Source organism: Aricia agestis, chromosome 17 (genome assembly GCF_905147365.1).
Source record: "Aricia agestis chromosome 17, ilAriAges1.1, whole genome shotgun sequence".
Lineage (NCBI taxonomy): Eukaryota > Metazoa > Arthropoda > Insecta > Lepidoptera > Lycaenidae > Aricia > Aricia agestis.
Genome location: NC_056422.1, coordinates 12,380,938 through 12,403,140, shown reverse-complemented (window position 1 = coordinate 12,403,140; position 22,203 = coordinate 12,380,938). Strand labels below are relative to the sequence as shown.

The window sequence follows — 22,203 nt, the reverse complement described above, 5'->3', positions numbered from 1 at the left end:
CATTTGGTCGGATCATACCAATACAATGGTAATTGTGATCAATTGATCATAAACTATAAAGTATACCTAGCGGAATAGAGAGACAAAGGCCTGAGCAAGCGAGATGTCACTATCGGTAACACTGCGTGGTAAACAGAGACGTGTGATACACGACAGCAGAACCAATTTTTTTCATCTTTTTGACGTCCAGTCGGCACTTATCGGCAGGTTGACAGTTTAATCTCTTAGAAAGATGCTTGTGTAAGTGTATACATATACAAATTTTCACACACAGACGTAATTCAATTTTGGTTTCGTTTGACAGCTCGAGATTGTTGCTCTATTCCTCTAGACCATATAATATCTAACTTTATGATTGTCATCAGCTGTCGGCTGGGTTTGACATAACGCGACCAAACTACGTAGGTCCCCCATCTGCCTACGAATCAACTTCTCTGATAGTACAAATGATAGGGACGTCACAAACTTCAGTACTGGGTTCTTGATGACGCTCCGTCCGGGCGTCAGTTGCGTGCCAGACACATCATGGCCTACACCTGGGATAACCGAGTGTCGTTTGTCGTACGATTCCTCTACGGTGAGTTCCAAATTCAAATATTTTTTACTTGCCAGGAGTATTCGTAGTTTTGAAATTAGAACTTGTAATTTTTTTTTGTAAGGTTTGAGTGCAAAAGTTTTTTGTGTATGAATTTTTGATAAAATTTTAAATAATTTATGCAATGAAGTTTTACTTTTATGAGTTTCAAGTCTGAAGCTTTGCGTTTAAAAGATATTTGAGAATTGATTGAAAAACGGCAGTAAATATATTGGCAAAGATGCGGCACTTAAAGTTTGAATTGATTATCTTTGGCAAAACAATTATTGTTAGTGACATACAGACAGAAAACCTAAAACTTTTAGAATACTTTTACATAATTTCTCTTAAATTTTTAATAGATAAGTAAGCTACCTAGATGTAATACTCAGCTAAAACACATTCATTACATAGTGCTTATAATTTTGTCGCTAAGATTTTAGGCTTCCTTTGTGAAAAGTAAGTGTTCTTGTATCCATCATGCTCAGACATCCATTGAACGGATATTTTTCTACTCAAAGTGATATTCTTTCAAATTTTTTATTATAGGTACTCACACTCATACACACAAAATAGACGGTGTACATCACGTTGTCTAATCCCATGCTATGTCAAACTTGGCATGGCATTAATAAGGAAATCTATATATTAATACGCAAGCGAAAAACTTTGTAACCCTTTTTACGAAAGATGGGGAAACGTAGGTTAATGAAATTTTGCACAGTTATAGTTTATATGGTGAAGGAGTGCATCGAGCTAATATTATTTTGAATTTATGCTTTTATCATATATATTTTTAACAAATAAAACATTACACACACACATAAAAATGGCAGATTTTTGAGTGACAAACCTATACATACGAATTATACTCTTTTATTTATGGTTAAGTCTGTTGACAACAAGTTGACAAATTGAAAATGGATTGTAGTATTTTTTATTGAATCTAAGATACTAAAAGACAATGCTTACACGGCCAGTCTGAGATCAGCTGAGTCCCAGACACAAGGGTTGAAAAAAATTTGATAAAGTCAATATTTTTTTTACAAAATATAGGTCCTAATGTCGTTGGAACTAAGGAAACGAAACAAACGTTGGAAAAAAGATAACGAATTTCGACCATTGGGTGATCTCTAGTCATAATTATTAATCCCAGATTAACAAAGGAACTATGTCTTTTTGTCCCCGAAATATATCTGTCTCTAATCTTTCGCGTTTTCTACATGGTTTCTAAAGTGCATGCGGTACACAATATATAATGAACAAGCCTGGATTTATAAATATGTAGGCGGTTATAGGCCACGGCCTAAGGGCCGCAGCATCCTAGGCAGCGTCCATAGAGGGCCCACAGATTGAGCGAGCTGTAGTTACACAGGGTGTAACAAAACTAAGTGATAATACTTTAGGGTATGTACGAGTTCCTTGTAGAGAGTTCACTGTGAAAGTAGCAGCGCTGAAAGACCTTTTTTTACTTTTGTATGGGCAAGTTAAAAGTTTCCCCATACGAAAGTAAAAAAAATGGTCTTTCAGCGCTGCTACTTTCACAGTGAACTCTCTACAAGAAACACATACACACCCTAAAGTATTATCACTTAGTTATGTTACACCTTGTATATACAGATGGACACTACGACCTGACATAGTTATATACAGTGGACACTACGAGCTGTCTTGTCAATTTGTTTCCTAACCGATGTTGATGCGTGCAAATTTCGACTTCAATTTCACTGCCACTGCCAGAATACGCCCACTCTTATAGTTATGTGACCCAGCGGGGCTAAAATGGTCACATTTAGCAATTCCTCTCAATCAATTCAGTAAATGAATTGTCAAAACTGTGAAACTGACAAATGTCAAATCAGTACAAAAATACAGAAATGAATTGCAAGCAGAGTTGCATTTTGCGATTTTAGAAAAAAGAATCATAATTTGATTCATATCATGATTCTTCAAAGCGATCATTTTAGCTCCGCGGGACTACGGCGAGCGAAATAAAATCCTCTAAAAATTTAATACATAAAAACAGTTCTGATAAATAGCGATAATTACTTTTTTATCTGTGCCTTTTAACGAAATCTATTCAGAAATAAATATATATATAATATACTTACTAGCTAAAAAATGATTCGAACCTTTATCATAGTCAAAGTACGTTAGTCGTATCACTTCGCGTTGGATTTCAATAATTTTAAACCGACATCGAAACTACGACCGCGCGAAACCTTTCGCCATATTAATATTGACATTTTGCTAAACTTTCGTCCGAAGATTCTAAAGAAGATTCTGATTAAACCTCAATTTAATGAAGAGTTCGACACATGTATGGGGTTTATAACAAAGTCTTAATTTAATTACTTACACGTTACAAGTAATTAATATAATATCTCTGAGCGCGACAGTAATTTTTTATATTCAATTTTGAGCCTACAATCCGGGACGGCATTATCGTTCTACGATAAAGCCCTTTCTTGTTTAGATTAAAAAAAACCTACTATCCAGTTTATTTTAACCACCGAACCGTAAGATATGAACATGGTAATAGCTATGTTAATTACAAAACCTGTGATGTTACACTAGACATTAGACAAGCAGACTCGACTAGGCGCGTCTTCCGTGCTCATTCCCAGCCAGCCGTATATTACGCGCTGACAACTGGCATTTAAATTACTTGAAATTGCTGTAATGTTTTTTTAAAAAGTGATGAAGTATTCTTGGGAATTAAGTTGATAAAAAGTAAAGAATTTTAACAAATAAACATGATTACTTGATTAGATATTAAAATTAGAAAAATATTTTACGTAAAATATGAATTCAATTATTTTCCGTTTTTTTGTGTGAATTCGAAATTCGACCTTAGTTTCAACGACATTAGGACTACTACCTATATATTTTTGTAAAAAATATTGACTTTATCATTTTTTTTCAACCCTTGTCTATGGGACTCAGCTGATCTCAGACTGGCCGTGTAAGCATTGTCTAATAAATAGTGTCTAAGATTCAATAAAAAAAACTATAACCCATTTTCAATTTGTCAACTTGTTGTCAACAGACTTCAACCATAAATAAAAGAGTATAATTCGTATGTATAGGCTTGTCACTCAAAAATATGTCATTTCTCATGTGTGTGTGTTGTAGTGTGTGTAATGTTTTATTTGTTAAAAAAATTTGTGATAAAAGCATAATTTCAAAATAATATTAGTTCGATGCACTCCTTCACCATATAAAATTTCATGCACCTACGTTTCTCCATTTTTCGTAAAAAGGGTTACAAAGTTTTTCGTTCACGTATTAATATTATGATAGTTGATCATTAATACAGTTATTTTTAATGACGTAAACCCGCTTTTTACAATTCACTTCACTATTTAAGACAGGACAACGTTTGTCGAGCCTGCTAGTTACAAATTAAAACAAAATAATAATATTTCATTGCTTTTGTATCATGTAGCACGTAGCCGTGTAGGCACGTAGCGAGGCTGTAGAGGGTCTACACGCCGTAGCGCGTAGGTCTACGACGCTTTTCAAAATATTCATACTTCTTTTCTTTCATTTTTAATAACTTTGGTGTTGTACTCTGAAGGCTATTCAAAATTTAAATCGTACGATTTGCAAGTCGTTTTCTACATACTATTATGTAGCAGACAAAAATCTGCGTATGTACAAAAACTTTGATACAATATATTGTTTATAATTAACCGACTTCAAAAAATGATGTTATCAGTTCGATGCGTATGTATGTAATATTTCCAGGACTGCCCAATTCTCGTATATGTTAGTCTAAATCAGCATCTGAACAAATGTGCCAAATTTCAAAAGTGTATGTATGTATGTATGTTTTTATGTTTGTGTTCGCATATCTCTGGAACTACCATTCCAATTTCAGTAATTCTTTTTTTGTTGTACTAGGTATTGTTCAACTTAGGGAATAATGTAAGTTTTATCAAAATCGGTTCAGTAGTTTTGGAGATAGGGAGTTTTAATTCTCAATTACGTACAATTTTGAAGTCGGTTTTATGTTTTTAAAATACAGTTAGTTAAGAGCCCGTACTATCTTTTCTACTGCTCTCTTCACACTCACGGCCGTCTTTCATATGCCGGGTGAAAAAGGACGATCGCCAAGTTAGCGGGCAGTTATAGGTATTCTGGTTTTTAAAGGGTTTTTTATATTAAAGTGGTAAAAAGTAATTCCAACATTGTATAGACGACTTTCTCAACAGTACATTGTATTTTTTTCATACCGTTAAGACGTCAATGCAATCCATAAACAGGTGATATTCTAAACCTTTTACAGCAAAAATCACAAAACTATCGCGGGTTTGAGTTGGATTATTTAAAGATACTTAAAAAAAATAAAAAATCTAGCTGTAACATTAGATTATAATTGAAATGATCTTACATGTTGTGCATTAAAACTATAGAAATACTGTATTTTAACTGTTATATCATGTCTGTTAAATGAGCGAAATCGGCAAAATTTCGTATCTTAATGGCATTGTTTGGGGCTATTTCAAATGACATTGGCGATATGAACATACTATTTTCTTGTATTTTTTCTGTAAATATACAGTATCTATGTCCTAACTCCTAAGTTTCAAGATATGTGCTCAAAAACCAACAGTCGAAATATTCGCGATGAAAAACTCCCAACTTCTAGGTATTCAAGCGAGAACTAATATCTAGAGACTAGATCAGTTGATTGAAGATGATTGATAAATGATAGTGCACCGAATGCACGAGCATCACAGGATGTCCTGAGCTAAGTGGAAAATGGACGAACATTAAAGAATCAACGACAATTGATAGTTGATAGTCAGCAGGATAGATCTTTGCACTATTATTTGCATAAAGACACGTTGAGATTGATGGTTAACCAAGATTGTCACCATGATTACACAGTATACACAATCGACGATTATGTGCAATTAAAAACGAATTACTCATTTGTGATAAAAATATGGTGGAATACAGTCGTGTCTTCGGACTTAAAAAAAAATTGAAAAGTTTTCGGCGCGTGCTATTGCCAATTTGAATATTCAACTATGAAAATACAATTTTGTCTTGAGGATAATATTATAATTGTTAAAAATTGTCCGATAACATCATTTTTAACTTAGATATTATAGTAGAGTTAGAAGTTAAGCGTATCTGTGTATATGCGCCCGCGTCGTACAGTTACAACTTGTTTTGCTTATAAATCGAAAACTAATTTACGTATCCAAGTAATTCTTTCACTAATATTTTTTATTTTGGACAGAGAATATGGACTGCTACTAATCAAAATTAGGTAACATTCTTCATTATCTTCTTACATAACATTACTTACTGCAACACTCAGAGAGGAATAAAATATAATATATTATTAATTACCCTCATACCTAACTGTAATAACTTGAAGACTTTGACATAAGCATCGTATATTACAGATTCTCTCCTCCTTTACAAGCAGAGCGGGGCGCTGCTTGTAAAGGAGAACTGTCAAAATTGAATCATAAATGGCTTTTTTGTATGACGGCAGCGTTAGTTCCCTTTTCCGCCACGTTCATTTAAAGCCTTGTCGAGCTCTAGCTATCAAACTCTTCATTCAATTGAAGTTTATAAAATCATCATTGTCTCTGAGTGCGGTCAAAAGATAAGGTTGGAACATAAAGTTAATATACCTAGCGGAATAGAGAAACAAAGGCCTGAGAAAGAGAGTTGTCACTATCAGTAACACTGCGTGGTAAAAAGAGACGTGTGTACATGAGAGCAGCATTCTTTTTTTGACATCCAGTCGGCACGCGCCGCACGTTGACAATTTAATCTCATAGAAATCATTTTCAATCATGCTTGTGTAAGTGTATAACCAACTTCGGTTTCGTTTGACAGCTCGAGATTGTTGCTCTATTCCACTAGGTATATTAACTTTATGGGTTGGAAATTCTTTCTTTTCGTTCGTTTCGCGGTCATTATTTTTCGCTTGTCATAATTATATTATGAAAGGCGGGCGTGAGTGTACAGAGAGAAAGACGATGTTTGATTCTTTGCTTAATTCGCCCTCTTAACATTTTATTTAATTTTAATTTTTTCTAGTTACTAACTTTTTGAAACTTCGATATAGGAAATACTTTTATCGGTCCTACCTAACCAAGATTAAAGATAAACTTCTGTTTACGGCGGTTCCCAATATTTGATCTATCTCTGGTTTGGCCCTACTAGAGATAGGAATAGCTCACATTATGTCGAGAGCCGCCATTAGACATTAGAGACATATATTTTATGTCAATTGTGAGCTATTCCTATCTCTAGTAGGGCAAAACCAGAGATAGATCAAATATTGGGAACGGCCGTTAATGGGTTTGTAAACCACTGGATGCCAAATTCTCCTGAAGGTCGGTGCACACATTAAAATTGATTGAACACCTCATCACATACTACAGATTACATTGAGCGGTGCCTTTCAACAAATTATAAGGAAGATATGATTGCCAAATTATTATTTTTCATTGTTGCGATAGCAAACTATCCAATATCCATACTAATATTATAAATGCCAAAGATGTGTCTGTCTTTTAGCTATTCACGCCCAAACTGCTGAACTGACGTTGCTGAAATTTGGTATGGAGATACTTTGAGTGCCGGGAAAAGACATTATATTATTATGATAGTTTCTATTGCGAAAAAAATACGTTTTCCGCACGATAAACGAATTTTGGCGCAACGGATTACGGAGTCATCTAGTATACTTATGTAGATTTTGTTTATAAAAAAACAATTAGTCTTTTATTTGTTTCAAATCATTGGCAATTTACAACATGCAAATTAACTTGGTAATATCCATAGGGCTTCTTAAGAACTAGATGGATCGTTAATTTCGGCGTATAATGAATATGCAAATATTTTATATTAATTACTGTCCTTTAGCATTTAAATTGGTAGAATGTTACTAGATTTGTTTACATTTCAATCAAAATGGGAAGGTAAATTACAAAAACAGATTTATTATAATATATTGATTTATTATTAATCTCTACAAACAAGAATTTGAATTAGTTACTTCGGAAATCCATGTCAAAATTGGATTCTTCCATACTTCCTACTTTTTTAAATTTTAAACCACACGGTATTGATAAGATCCATACTAATATTATAAATACGAGTCTGTCTGTCTTTTACCTCTTTACGCCCAAACTGCTGAACCGATTTTGCTGAAAGGAGTGGAGACACTTTGAGTCCCGGGAAAGCACAAAGGATACTTACTTACGTACGTTACGCACGTAAGTAAGTATCCTTTGTGCTTTACGTTCCCGCGCAATAAACAAATTTTGACAACGGAGTTGCGGGCATCTTCTTATAGTCACCTGACGAGCGAAGCGAGCCCTAGTATTCAAATTCAAATTCAAATTCAAATTCAAATTCAAATCATTTATTTCGGGCATCAGTGGCCCATATAACAAATACCTTAAATCTAACATATATATCAATTATATAATAAATACCTTAAAACTAACATACATATTTTATATATATTCTTAAAAACTAACACTTTTTAAGTATAACCCTGTGCTAGGGCTGCCATCCGTCCGGATTTCCCCGGATTTGTCCTAGTTTGAAGGGCGTCCGGGGAGCGTCCATACGTCCGGCGATTCTTGTTGGAAAAGCAAAAATTGGTAAGACGTAAGTAATCATAAATTCTGTTTAAGAGGTATCCCGGGAAATAACCATATTTCAGCCAAATGTCCGGGAAATTTGTCGTGCCTGACCGGCAAAGGCAATTCAGAAGATGGCAGCCCTACCTGTGCCTAGTATACGGTATACCTGTACATTTTGTGGTACTTACACTTTGCGGAAAAACGATCACGCTAATTGATTTGTGATATAACATACTTAGTAATTTTAATTTATTTGTGGATGTGTAATCATCAGTCAGTCAAGGTGTGACGACGCGAGCTCTCACCAAGCTCGGCTTTTAGCTAGTATATTTGCAGCGAAGTGCGACATTTCGGAAACTATCTTCGCTTTGCGTTTTTTAATTCAATCGCATATCTCGTTGATACGATCTTAATTAAACGCTGATAGTCGACGGAGACTAATGAGTGACATTGTCGGAGTCATCAGCCGGCCATAATGTGAAAAATTCAGCTCGGCTAATTGTCTGGCGAAATCGTTGCGACACGCTGGCATTGGCCGAAAATACGCCGACCTATTGTACATTGTAGACATTGATTCGTCAATATACCATCGATATAAAATACAATATAATTAATGAAAATAATGTTCAGCGATAGAGCCGCAACAACGCCAAAAATATTGACTCTTCTAAGATTTAAAAATGTTACCGTTTTTGTTAGTAACAAAGAAACATGAATAAATCAATTAATACTCCTTTCGCTAATCCACAAAATGTCTGTATCTGCTAAGTAGCTTTTCCAATGTATCAGAAATAGCCAGAAACATAAATAATAATGTAAAGCGTGGTGTTAATATGTATTTTTCTTAATGAAAGCCTCATGGTATACTTACCTACCCATTTGTGACATCACATTCACAAACCCCGTCATAAAAGATGCGATATTTAAAATATTATATTACACAATCATTGTTTAGAAAAAGATGAGAGAAAAAATACATTAGACTATGCATTTAAGTATATATATAGTTATATCACTCATTGTAGAATAATTCTAACATGACATGATAATCGCATGTCTCATTATCAGACTCTGTACCTATTTTAGCCTTTTCGGACCGTTTAACGCTGACACTTCACACCATGTCAGTCTGGCCCCGTGCTAAGTACCTGAAGGACTTGTGTTACGGGTACCAGACAACGGAAATATATTTAATAATTTTATACTATACATGTATTTAAGATTTTTATTATATTATACACATATTTAATACACATCCATGACCCAGGAACTTTTTTATTCCCTCGGCGGGATTCGAACCCGCGACCCCCCTTGAGCTACCAACAGCCCACCAACTGAGCCACAGAGGTCTCAAATTAAGATAATGATAAAGATAATGTTTAGTAGGTTGAGGGCCTGTTTCATCACTTTCTGATAAAGTGCCTAATAGGCTATTAACAACTTTTTGACAGATTCTCCATACTTGATCTGTCAAGTTAATTGGTGGATAGCCTTATCAGGAAGTGGTGAAACAGGCCCTTAGACAACTTTGACTCCTATAAAAAACATCTAAGCATAGTTCTATTCTGAGAAAATTCGCTAAATGGTTATACGGGATGTAACAAAACTAAGTGACAATACTTTAGGGTGTGTATGCGTTCCTCATGGAGAGTTTACTGTGAAAGTAGTAGCGCTGAAAGACCAACATTTTTTTTCACTTTTGTATGGGCAAGCGCCTCAGCGTCACGAGTTTCCCCTAGATACAAAAGTGAAAAAAAAAATGGTCCTTCACCGCTGCTACTTTCACAGTGTACTCTCTACAAGAAACACATACATACCCTAAAGTATTATCACTTAGTTTTGTTACACACTGTATACAAATATAGGCGAAACAAACTTGTGCTGAACTAGATGTAACTAGATTACTCTACTGAATCCTACTAGTCCTACTAATATCCTACTATCCTACTAATATTATAAAGGCGAAAGTTTGTTTGGATGTATCCTACTAATATTATAAAGGCGAAAGTTTGTTTGGATGTATAGATGTATGGATGTGTGGATGTATGGATGTTTGTTACTCTTTCACGCAAAAACTACTGAACGGATTTTAATGAAACTTTACAATAATATAGCTTATACATCAGAATAACACATCGGATACAATTTTAACCGACTTTCAAAATGGGGGAGGTGTTATGTTCGTTTTCTTATGTTCAACGATTACTCCGCCGTTTGTTAACCGATTTTCAAAATTTTTCTTTTGGTATGTAGGGTATCATCCCAATTAGGTATAATATTCTCAAAAGTGGTGATCTGATGAAGGATCAATAAGTAATCGAGGGAACTCCTCAAAATTTATAGGGAAACATGTGGTGACTTCGGTTTCGTGAAAAGTATTCTAAGCATATGCTACCAACAAGTAAGATTTTGCACCGGGGTATACCTGGTATACCGTGGTTCGGAAGGTGCTGAGAGAACTCCAGATTCTTTATAGATACAAGTTTGGGAGTTTCGGCGTTGTTTTAAAAATGGAAAGCATATGCTACTATGCAAATTACATTCATCATCATCATCATCATCACTACCATATTATACCATGCATCGTCCCATGGTTATGACTTATGAGCCTATAATGACCCTGTTATTGGTATTTTTCATAGTCTTTAAGATCGAGGCTCGAGTAATTTGTCAAGCGATAATTAAAAAATCTATAAGTACCTACCTAATATTATACACCTGAAGAGTGTTTGCTTGAACGCGTTAATCTCAGGAACTACAGGTCCGATTTAAAAACTTATTTCAGTGTTATATATAGCTCATTTATCGAGTAAGGCTATATATTATCACGCTAAGACTAATACGACCGAAGAAACTCAGGAAAATGTGGGAAAAACGGGGAAATATTAGAAATTACGAACTACTGGAGCAATTTTTATGGCAATATTTGGCACAGATATAGAGTAGACCAAATGAAGGGAGTTGGGACATAAGCTATTTTTTTTTGGGAAAATATTGTACGGTTTGCCTAAAATTCCTAATTTACGCGGGCGAAGCCGCGCGGGACATCTAGTACACCATAAAGTCCATTTTCAAATAAAGATATATTCCCAAAAATAGCAATGACTCTAAAAATATATTTTATTTAAGGAACGATGTCACTTTATCTAATATATAAAAATAATATATAAAAATAAGTCGGGTTTTCCTTCCTGACGCTATAACTCCAGAACGCACGAACCGATTTCCACGGTTTTGCATTCGTTGGAAAGGTCTCGGGCTCCGTGAGGTCTAGAAAAAATATTCAGAAAAAACTTCAAGAGAAAAGCAGGAAAACAGGGAAAATTATTTTATGGCAAAACAACGTTTGCCGGGACAGCTAGTATTATATAAACTAAAATAGCACCGAATCACAATTGTACGTTCCACTAGAATTTAATGTCAGAGAGTTTGGGTATTTTCAGACACAATAAATACAAAACGAATTAAGATTCTAGCTCATGTATTAGCTGTTTTATAGTTTAACAAGAATCAGTTAGTTTTCAGGCCAATTTAACAAAGAATATTGTAGTGTGTGGGTTTTGATATCATTAAGGAATATAGAAAAAGAAAATAAAAAAAACCTATTATCCAATTTATGTAAAACTGCCAAAGGATTCCGCCCCACTCACGTACTTAGTGAATAATTCACAATTTAAATGTCTGTGTGGCCGTTATTGATGTTGAGCAAAAAGGGCAAAAATCATGTTTGTTTGATGGGTGCCTCTCTTTGGTATTTGCTGGCGACAACTGAAATAAATACTTATATGTAATTGATTGTACGGTCGGTTCTTGGTGGAAATTCATGTTGAACACTAATAGAACACAATTTTTCGTGCACTTTTTCCACTATATTATGATATTATTAAACTTTTAACAAATTACACGACCGGTTTCGAAATAAATTGACACCTGATGATGATTTATTTCGAAATCAGTCGTGTAATTTGTTAAAAGTTTAATAATATCTTAATATAGTGGAAAAAGTGCATGAACAATTGTGTTTTATTAGTGTTTAATAAATACTTGATCATTATTTTTAAATTCTCAGTTATATTGTACTCTAACGTGATTCTTGAGATAGAGCCTTACAGGCAGAATGACAGACAGCGTAATAAATTTTGCCTCGGGTACAGAACCCTAAAAATAGCATATTATATTCTTTACCAAAACAGCTTTTATTAAATACAACAACAAGTTGTAACTTAACTTTTAACTAAACCCCGAATTTTCCCTAAAAGGCACTCTGTTATTATAACTTTCTAATGATCTCCGCAACCTCTGATAATAAATATTTTATGAATCACATTCATAGTTTATGTATCGCAGACGACTTTAAAATGAGTTGTTGAACCTTTTTGTAAAGGTACAAAATGTAACGTGTTATTTTATTAAAATACGAGTTCTGAAAAACATGTTTATAAAAATTCTATCGTTTTGTTTGTGTTTTGTTAAGTACTTTTTCTTTTGCAAAACTGGAAATAACCTTAGTGGTGACATTATGTTAGAATATAAATATATACATATAGGGAATATAATATATAATATAGGGAATATTGCGCAAAGTTCGGAGTAAAGAGGGCTACTAACACATAGGTACTTAGATAACCCGACATGTTGCATTTATTACGTCATTACAGAATATTGACAGAAACGTTTTCAAACGTTGAACATAGCTTTTTGTTTACGGTCTGTGCTGGCGCTGCCGCCTAGCGTGAACACATCGCAGTAACATGTCCTATTCACACATCATCATCATCATATCAGCCCATAGTCGTCCTCTGCTGGGCATAGGCCTCTCTCAATGAACGCCAAGATGTCCTATTATTATAATTATATTGTCATCCGACCTTTCGCAATAAATATAGACTATCTATGAATGTGTAGTAACTAAAATTAAGGAAATCAATGACACGAAATTGTAGGCTTTCTAACTACGAATAATAAAAACTAAGAAAGAGTAACTGTGTCAAAAAATTTGTCCACGAGTCTACAAAATGTGTCCCGAATACATGCATACTTTATGCATGTATTCGGTACACAATTTTGTGTAAACATATAGAACTAAGTGTCAACGGCTTTATTTCCTTAATTTTGTTTCGTTTTGAGTGTTAGTGTTTTGTTGCTATCTTGCTATTGCCATATTTTAGTGTGCTATGCGAAAAGGAACCAAATTCAAAACGGTTGAAGGATGGGAGTTACGTTTCCTTAGTTTTTATTATTCGTAGCTTTCTAAAAACTTTTGTGTACCTCTTACCTATTGATTGCCAACAATATTATACAGGGTGTAACAAAGCAAAGTGATAATACTTAAGGGTGTGTAATTTTTTTGTGTTTTTTTTTTATTAGCGTCATGAATTACATACAAAAGTAAATAAAAGTACTTGCTTACTCTATACTCTACGCAGTGAACTCTATACAGGGGACTCATACACACCCTAAAGTATTATCACTTTGTTCTAATATAATATATTACTAGCTATTTGACCGAGCTTTGCTCGGTATTCGATAAAACACGAATTAAATGACATTTTCTAAAAATGATTCCTAGCTAGATCGATGTATCGCCCCCGAAACCCCCTATGTACTAAATTTCATGAAAATCGTTGGAGCCGATTCCGAGATTCCAATTATATATATATAAGAATTGCTCGTTTAAAGATATAAGATATTACAGCATTTTATTACAGTATTTGCTCATGCACTTTCTGATGTCGGGTTTCTGAGTTTGTTTGACAGAAGTTTACTCATTATCGCTTTTACCATACAATATTAACCACAGCAACGCTATATAAAATATCTGTCGAAAATCCTTAGAAACCAGACCAGTCTATTTCCATTCAGTATGGTGATAGTACTAGTCGTAGTGGTGATAAATTTAGTACAGCGGGCTAATTTTGACAGTAGTACGCTAAACAATGCTACGGACGATCAGAGTATAAATTTAGTTGTCCCACTGCGTAGGGTGTGAGTAACTAGTTTACTAATGATCTAATTGTTTTAATTGATTAAGTATCGGAAATGGCAAAAACTATGGTATCCATTTAACAAACTAGCTTTTTGTAAAACCTATATACAGGAAGTATTCCATAGGGATACCGTACTTTTTTAGAATAAAAAGTAGCTTATCTATTATTCAGAGTCAAATCTGCCGCGCAAATAAAGCTTAACACCGTTTTCAGCTACCAGAACTCCACAGGTACCCGCCGAACACCAAAATAATGTCCAAGCAGTAAATACGACTTTATCTCATTTCATTCTAGACATCGACAACAATGGGCAGCTGGACAGCCACGACTTCAAGTGCCTGGCGCTCCGCAGCTGCGTGCTGGAGGGCAAGGGCGACTGCAGCCCGGCGCGCCTGCAGAAGTTCCAGCACATCATGACCAGTCTTTGGGAGGAGCTATCAGAACTGGCGGACTTCAACAAGGTATACAGCTCCAAGACATTCATGAATCAAGCGTCAATCAATAGCCTATCCAGAATCGGCATCTGCAGAATCTCAGAAATTACTTGAGTGGTTGAGTGGTTCGCCCAATGGACATAAATAAGACTGTAATCCTATTTTGAATAGGGTCCCCCCTATAAAGGAAATGTAAAGGTGGCTAATTCGTTGTAGTACATGTAAATATTTCTCATCACAGACTCATCAAAAACAGCTGAAGCTGTTTTCAAAACTATTTCCTTATTTTGTCTAACTACGTCCTATATATTCCTTTGTCTATGACTATACTAACTTTTTTAATACTTAAGAGCTAACAGATGAGCAGAAAGACAGCCATCCTTTTACAAATTAGTATACCTACATTATTTGTGTGTAGCACTACATACTATCCTGTATCTCCAACAGGACGGTATGATCACCACCGACGAGTTCAAGAAGGCGGTACAAGACACTTGCGTTGGCAAGAAGTTCGAGGAGTTCCCGCAGGCCATGAAGGCCTTCATCGAGATCAACTTCAAGCTGCTGGACATCAATGATGACGGCATCGTCGGCCTCGAAGAGTTCCGGTACGACTGCGTCTCCAGGATGGTGGTGGAGGAGATTAAGGATATCGATGATGCGTTCAACGCGCTGTTAAATGTAAGTGTACCCTTCATTAGTTTCTAAGTGGACCCCTAGACCTAGAGGATCAAATTAGTTCCTGAGATTAGCGCGTTCAAACAAACAAACAAACAAACTCTGCAGAATTATAATATTAGAATAGATATCACGTATTGTGCTATATTATTGACCGTCTAGGCTTGATATTGAACGCGTCTGCCTTTCAATCTTATTGTCAGTAATATTGCACAATACGTGATATTGCACAATAAAATTGACCGTCTAGGGGCCCCGCTTAGTTTATCCTTCATTAGTGTTTCTTTTCTGGAGGGTTTTCTGATGGGTTATGTTATTTCTAATGAGTGGGCCCGTGCGAGTTTCTTACTCTATATTCTTCTCGCCGGCTTAGTTCCCGAACCGGTGGTAGGAAATACGTAAGACTAACTGAAAGTATTTCGCTGAAATTTATTCAGAAATTTCGACCAAACGCTTTCAGTGAGTATTTATAAATTTATTAAGCGGTTTTGATTGGCTAACGTAAATCACGTTAATTAATTAATAACGTTATTGTAGAGATTGTGGTAGAGATAATATTATGCTCCTGCCAAACCTCATTAAGGAAAGTCGCTTGATGGACAAAGACAAAACACGTTACGACTAAACGATACACTATTATAATATGGGTCTATGATGACTATACCTCTAATAATATAGATCCTGCTATGAGACATTTTGCAATTTGATCTATGAAGTACAATAAATGGCTAACGCGTTAAAAAATGAAACCCGCGTTTAACGGTCCGTTATTTATTTAAACTAGCAATTAGTAAAGTCATAACTTAACGCTTTAACAAGCAGATCGACGTGTTTGTATATTTGTTTATTGCTAACTGAAATATTTCAGGCGTTGTAAGTCAGCCTCGTTAATCATTAGTTAAAAAATATAACTCAACTGAAATTTGTTAGCTGTTACAGAAGATTATGGAATCTTTTTCTTTACACATGGTCACTATAAAAAGGTTTCTTTATGCGGTATATTGTGTCTACTGACCATATACTAGACGACAATATTTCAATGGGTCTAGAAAATATAATGTGACTGATTCACGATAGACTAAATAATTCCGCAAATAAATGATTTCTATTCTATTTCTATTTCTATTCTATTCTATTCTATTCTATTCTATTCTATTCTATTCCGTCTTTTTGTGCTTTACGCATTCTATCTATATATCTATATTATTCTATCGATCGGTTATCACTTAACTAAACATCTGTTGAACAGTTGTTTTGAGACCATTTTGTACTGAATTTTTCTCTAATCAACTGTTCAACAGGTGTTTAAATCTTTTGTAGTAAGACCATATCAGTTTAAAAATTCTTTCGCATTATTTTTGTAGACAGGCTAAGCTTGCCGTTATGAGCTTTTATAATCTTAGATCAAATTATAAAAGCAAAATAATTCGTAGATTATTATTTATTAGTTATTCCTTTCGTATTAGCCAAGACAGGTCAATTCAACTTTTTTCAATTGGAAATATTTCAACACATAAGCCAATGGCTTATACTTTCAAAGAATTCCTATTAAATACTTGGTAATCCAGAACTTTTATCTCTGTCACTCAGTATAAAATAAGTAGCGTCAGAAGATTAACTTTTTGACACTTATTTGATTGGACTACTGTGGAGTTACTGTAGGAGGCATCCAGACATCCAGTTCTGAAAGTCTACCTAACTTTGATGAGCCAATCCGTGTTTTGACTCTATTACTAGCCATAATATTGTAACGTTTTTTTTATGAAATAAGGGGGCAAGCAAACGAGCAAACGGGTCACCTGATGGAAAGCAACTTCCGTCGCCCATGGACACTCGCAGCATCAGAAGAGCTGCAGGTGCGTTGGCGGCCTTTTAAGAGGGAATAGGGTAATAGGGGAGGGTAGGGATGGGAAGGGAAGGAAAGGGAATAGGGGAGGGTAGGGAAGGGAATAGGGTAGGGGATTGGGCCTCCGGTAAACTCACTAACTCGGCGAAACACAGCGCAAGCGTTGTTTTACGCCGGTTATCTGTGAGAACGTGGTATTTCTCCGGTCGAGCCGGCCCATTCGCGCCGAAGCATGGCTCTCCCACGTATTACGTTATTTTGACGTTTTAGTGTTTTTCCATGATCGATATTACGACTTCCTCTCAGGTAGTCATAAAGTGAGATACCGGATATGCTTGTGGTAAAATAATGGAGTTACGACCACAGGTTTCATCATGATTCCTGGGCCATGGCGCTTATTTCATCCTGAGGCCCAAAATTTTTCAGTATGCAATATTATCCATACTAATATTGTGCTAATATTATAAATGCGAAAGTGTGTCTGTTTGTCCGTCTGTCTGTCTGTTACCTCTTCACGCTCAAATTACTGAACCGATTTCGCTGGGCATATATAGATAGAGTCCGGGAAAACACATAGCATAGTATTTATCTTGGAAAAATGTACGGCTTCCACGCGTTAAACGAATTTTGGCGCGACGGAGTTGCGGGCGTTATCTAGTATAAGGGTCAATTTATAATAGCGCAGAGGCGAAGCGAAGCTAATTCCCAAAAACTGAACAAAGAAAATTTAACTTTAAGAGCCCATATGACCCTAACTTGACTACATACTTTAACCTAGATCTCAAAATCTGTAAGGTCTAGAAAACTGATTTTTTGACACAAGTAACTTTAGTTCATTAAGATTAAATGCTCAAGACGAAAACACGATTACTCAAAAAATGCTCGATAGTTTCTTTTTTACAAAAAACCTTGTTTTAGACACATTTTTGCTTGGATCTTCGAAGTTTGCTGTCTTTTCTTTAATATTTTTTAATATCTAAAAAGGTATTGATAAAACCTAAATTTGCTCAAAACACTTTTTTCATAATCATTATAGTTCGTCTTTTATTCAAGTAAAACTAACTCGGCGATGATTCCACGCCGTCCTTTTTCACCTGGCATATGAAAGACGGGCGTGAGTGTGAAGAGAGAGGGACGATGTTTGATTTTTAGAGTCAGGTGAGCTCTTAACTCCAGAGCGTAACGCATACATTACTTCTGTGAGGCCAATCAACGTTGGTCGGGCGCATTCAAGCGAAGTCGCGCGGATGCGCGCGCCTTTTTAAATTCTCAGAAGTAATAAATTGCGTTAACGGTTGAATTTGTTATGTTAAGTATTAATAATTCGCTTCGATGCGCTTCGACTCTGCGCAGTATACATTGACCCTAATAATATGTGAAATTCTATCAAAAAATATCTTCTACGTCCGTTCGTCGTTGTCGTCGATATAAAAGTCCATAAAAAATAAAAATAAATGCGAAAATGAATCTCTCTGTCTGTTCTTTACTCCATACCACAGAATGTTGATGAAGCTCTATATTAAGGCGAGGACAAACCCCATTTTGTTATTTATTGACCTTGGTTTACCTAGTTCCAATATAATAACGAAGTGTTAAAAAATATGAGATATAAAGCACAATACTTAAAAAGCGTTTAAAATTTAAACCATAAACATTTTAATAAAACGTAATACTTTGGCTGTAATTAACTTACAAACTCACCTCCGACAAAAATCTTTATCATCGAAATATAAGTAAATTAACTAGGATAACATACATTTTATTTGAATAAATTGTTGGTGAATCTATATTAAAAAGGTCTGAACCGAACAATTTTGTTTCCTAATATTTACTTCCAAAGGTACTTAAAAAACACATGAAAAATATCATAGAGAAGATCCGCCCCTCGAAACTACAATTTTATGCTAAGCTAAAATGAATCTATTGCGATGCGTACACGACTTCGGGTGTGTGCAAGGTTATCGTTTTGGAATTGAGGTATGTGCCTTAAGGATATCTTTAATACCTCGATCGTGGGAATCGCAGACACAATAGATTTTCAACTGTTATGCGACAGCCGGGTGCCGCTTGGGGATTGATGGGTTAAAGGGAAAAAGGCATGGGTTATCGTCATAAAAAAAATAATGTAACTGCTATACTTACCGCATAGTTTAACGTATATCACCATCCACCATATTACTAGTATAATCACGCTTGTTTTTTACCAAAATTTCTTTGATGTCCACCTTACGTCACGTACAGATTAATGTATTCGGCCGTTATTAGTATGGATCTGGTTAGCGTCGTCGTTTCTCCGTATATTCAATGCGACGTACAACAGACATTTTGTTTTACGATATTTAAAACTGTGTAACTACTACTACACATGACCCTGTAACGTGGGAGAGCGATGCTTCGGCACGAATGGGCCGGCTTGACCGGAGAAATACCACGTTCTCACAGAAAACCCCTACGCTATTCCCTTCCCTACCCTCCCATATTCCCTTCCCTTCCCATCCCTACCCTCCCCGATTACCCTATTCTGTCTTAAAAGGCCGGCAACGCACCTGCAGCTCTTCTGATGCTGCGAGTGTCCATGGGCGAAATAAAAAACACCCTACGCATTCTTTACAATAATGAAGCATTAAAAAGCGACATAAATTATATAGACTGTAGAGCTATAATTATTAACTACATGTTTGTTGTTTTAAATTATATAGCGGGGGAAACGTATTTTTTTTCGGGATGACCTATAAAATATAATATAATATAATATGTCCTGCTTGCTCCTATGCTATATTAAAAAATAATATGCAATGTTCCGAATTACTTGGACTTTTGAGAGATTACTGGGGATAGGTAAAAATCCTGCTCAAAGATTCCGTTACATACATAAAGCCCAAACTTATAAAAGAGTGTCAAAAATTAAAAAAAAAACTTTTTTTCATCAGGACGAAGACCGCAAGGTCGGCGGCATCAACCTGGCACGGTACCGCGAGCTGTTCGCGCAGTTCCTCAGCGACACCTCCGACAGCTGCCCAGCGCAGTACCTCTTCGGGCCGCTCGTCTTCAACTAACATCCTCACATACGCCCGTGGAATACGACAAACATTGTTATATACCCTGATTCTACAATTAATTGAAATTATACGGCTTTGATCGAGATTCGAGTCAGGCAGGGTGATTATGCATCTTTAAGCAGATATTCTCATACAAAAACGTCGCGCAATCAGTAGCGGCGTTAGGGAGGGGCCACACTGGGCGACCCGCCCAGGGCGCCGGATAAAAAGGGGCGCCAAAGGCAGACAAAAAGGGTCGCTGCAAGCAGGGTGCTCTACCAGCACCCTAAACGCCGAATAAATCTCGCCCAGGGGGCTGGTAGTATTAAAACCGGCAATGCACACAATCGGTGTCTAATCACCTAAAAGACTCGATTACCTATACGGCGACGAAAGCAATTTTAGACGTTTGACAGCAGATATCGCAAAAAATTCTGCTCTCTAACACTTGTTGCTTACTTTGTACAAAGATACGTAATTGCCCTGCGGATTCTACAAACGGCAAATTAGTATTTTTTAGGTACACTCTAAACAAAACGACGAAGTTAAGAAGAGCATAGCGGATACCATTCTCAAAAACAAAACCTTTGTTATAAAAGTAGTACAAAGCACAAAACTATGAATATAACTAACTGTCCCGGTGAACTTCGTGTCACTTTAAAACCTTCCCTGGACTTCTAAGAATATTTTAAGACTAAAATTAGCCCAATCCGTTCAGGCGTTTTCGAGTTTTAGCGTTACTAACACAATTGAAAATCCATTTTTATATATATAGATATTACAATCATATTACAATATATTTTTGCGTTAAATTACCGTCTCTACTTTTTTCGGCTCAGTCGCGAAATGAATAGTGATACGTGCTTTTAATTTTATTATAAAATTTGAACTCAATTTATTTCATTTGCTAAAACCAAGTAAATTGTCTAAGTAATTCCTTAATTAATTACCATGTTTGCAGATTAAAGATAACCACACGAATATATTACCTCCTTTCTACTGCCGCAATTAGTTCGCTATACTTTTATTTTAATTAAAATGTTTTGCGTATTCCACAGGCTCTTTTGAAACACAAATTGTTGTGTATTAGAATTTTTTTAAGTAAATATTTTATAAGAGATACTAGTTTCATTGCAACAACCATTGATAAAATTATTTACCGAATACATAGCTGGTTTCAGCTAATTATTTAAGCTATATTTATAAGGTAAGCGTTCTTTATTTTCAGTAATAATTGTTAAGTTCTGTATAACCGATCGTTTGTTTCCCTATTAATTATACTAAGGTTTGAAAATGGAATGTTTCCTGGATTGTTTATTTTTGAATTAAGAATATTTTCTTTTTTTATGTGCGTTATAAATGGCTATAAAGTGGCAGTGCGGTGTGACACAAATGGATCTAGTCGTAAAGCTTACTGTATATCTGTTTGTTTTTATATAAAACACAATAAATAATTACAATAAAAATTGCGTCAATGTGTGTTGTTTAATTTATCAATGTAATGTATCCCAAGACTCCACAAAGTAATGAAAATAAAATTAATAAAAACTTATAATTATAACATTCTATGGTATAAGGGTTCAAATATAATATTACTACTAGCTATTTCACCGAGCTTTGCTACAACACGAAACACGATAGAACACGAATAAAATGTCATTTTCTAAAAATGATTCCTAGCTAGATCGATTTATCGCCCCCGAAACCTCCTATTATACCAAATTTCATAAAAATCGTTGGAGCCGATTCCGAGATTCCAATTATATAATTCATTTAAAGATATAAGATATAGATTCGCTACGATACGACTCTACGTAACGCACAATAATTGTTTAATATACGGTGACGTCACAACATGGCGACCACTTCGTCACATTAAAATGACGTCACCAAGACTAGGCTTAGGTTATTATGAAAATACAAGATATTTCGTTCAGAAAAGACAAGATATTTCGTTAAATTTTTGTCATTCTAAGCGCCTGAACAATTTTAAAAGCAACATCGTATTTGAGATTACT

At 35.3% G+C, this 22,203-nt stretch overlaps 1 protein-coding gene across 1 annotated transcript; it reads left to right on the top strand.

Annotated features, from left to right (window-relative positions):
* The first annotated feature begins 467 nt into the window (after window positions 1-467).
* On the top strand, window positions 468-20,867 carry LOC121735214 (sarcoplasmic calcium-binding protein 1). Its single transcript, XM_042125951.1, has 4 exons — window positions 468-577; window positions 14,484-14,650; window positions 15,071-15,304; window positions 20,078-20,867. Exons 1-4 carry the CDS (start codon window positions 526-528, stop codon window positions 20,201-20,203), a joined length of 579 nt encoding a protein of 192 aa, XP_041981885.1. The 5' UTR covers window positions 468-525; the 3' UTR covers window positions 20,204-20,867.
* Window positions 20,868-22,203: the final 1,336 nt, after the last annotated feature.

Coding starts and splice junctions, on each gene's coding strand:
- LOC121735214 (XM_042125951.1), top strand. CDS start 526: ATGGCCTACACCTGGGATAACCGAGTGTCGTTTGTCGTACGATTCCTC. Junction 14,651..15,070: donor AACTGGCGGACTTCAACAAG/GTATACAGCTCC, acceptor TATCTCCAACAG/GACGGTATGATCACCACCGA. Junction 15,305..20,077: donor CGTTCAACGCGCTGTTAAAT/GTAAGTGTACCC, acceptor TTTTTTCATCAG/GACGAAGACCGCAAGGTCGG.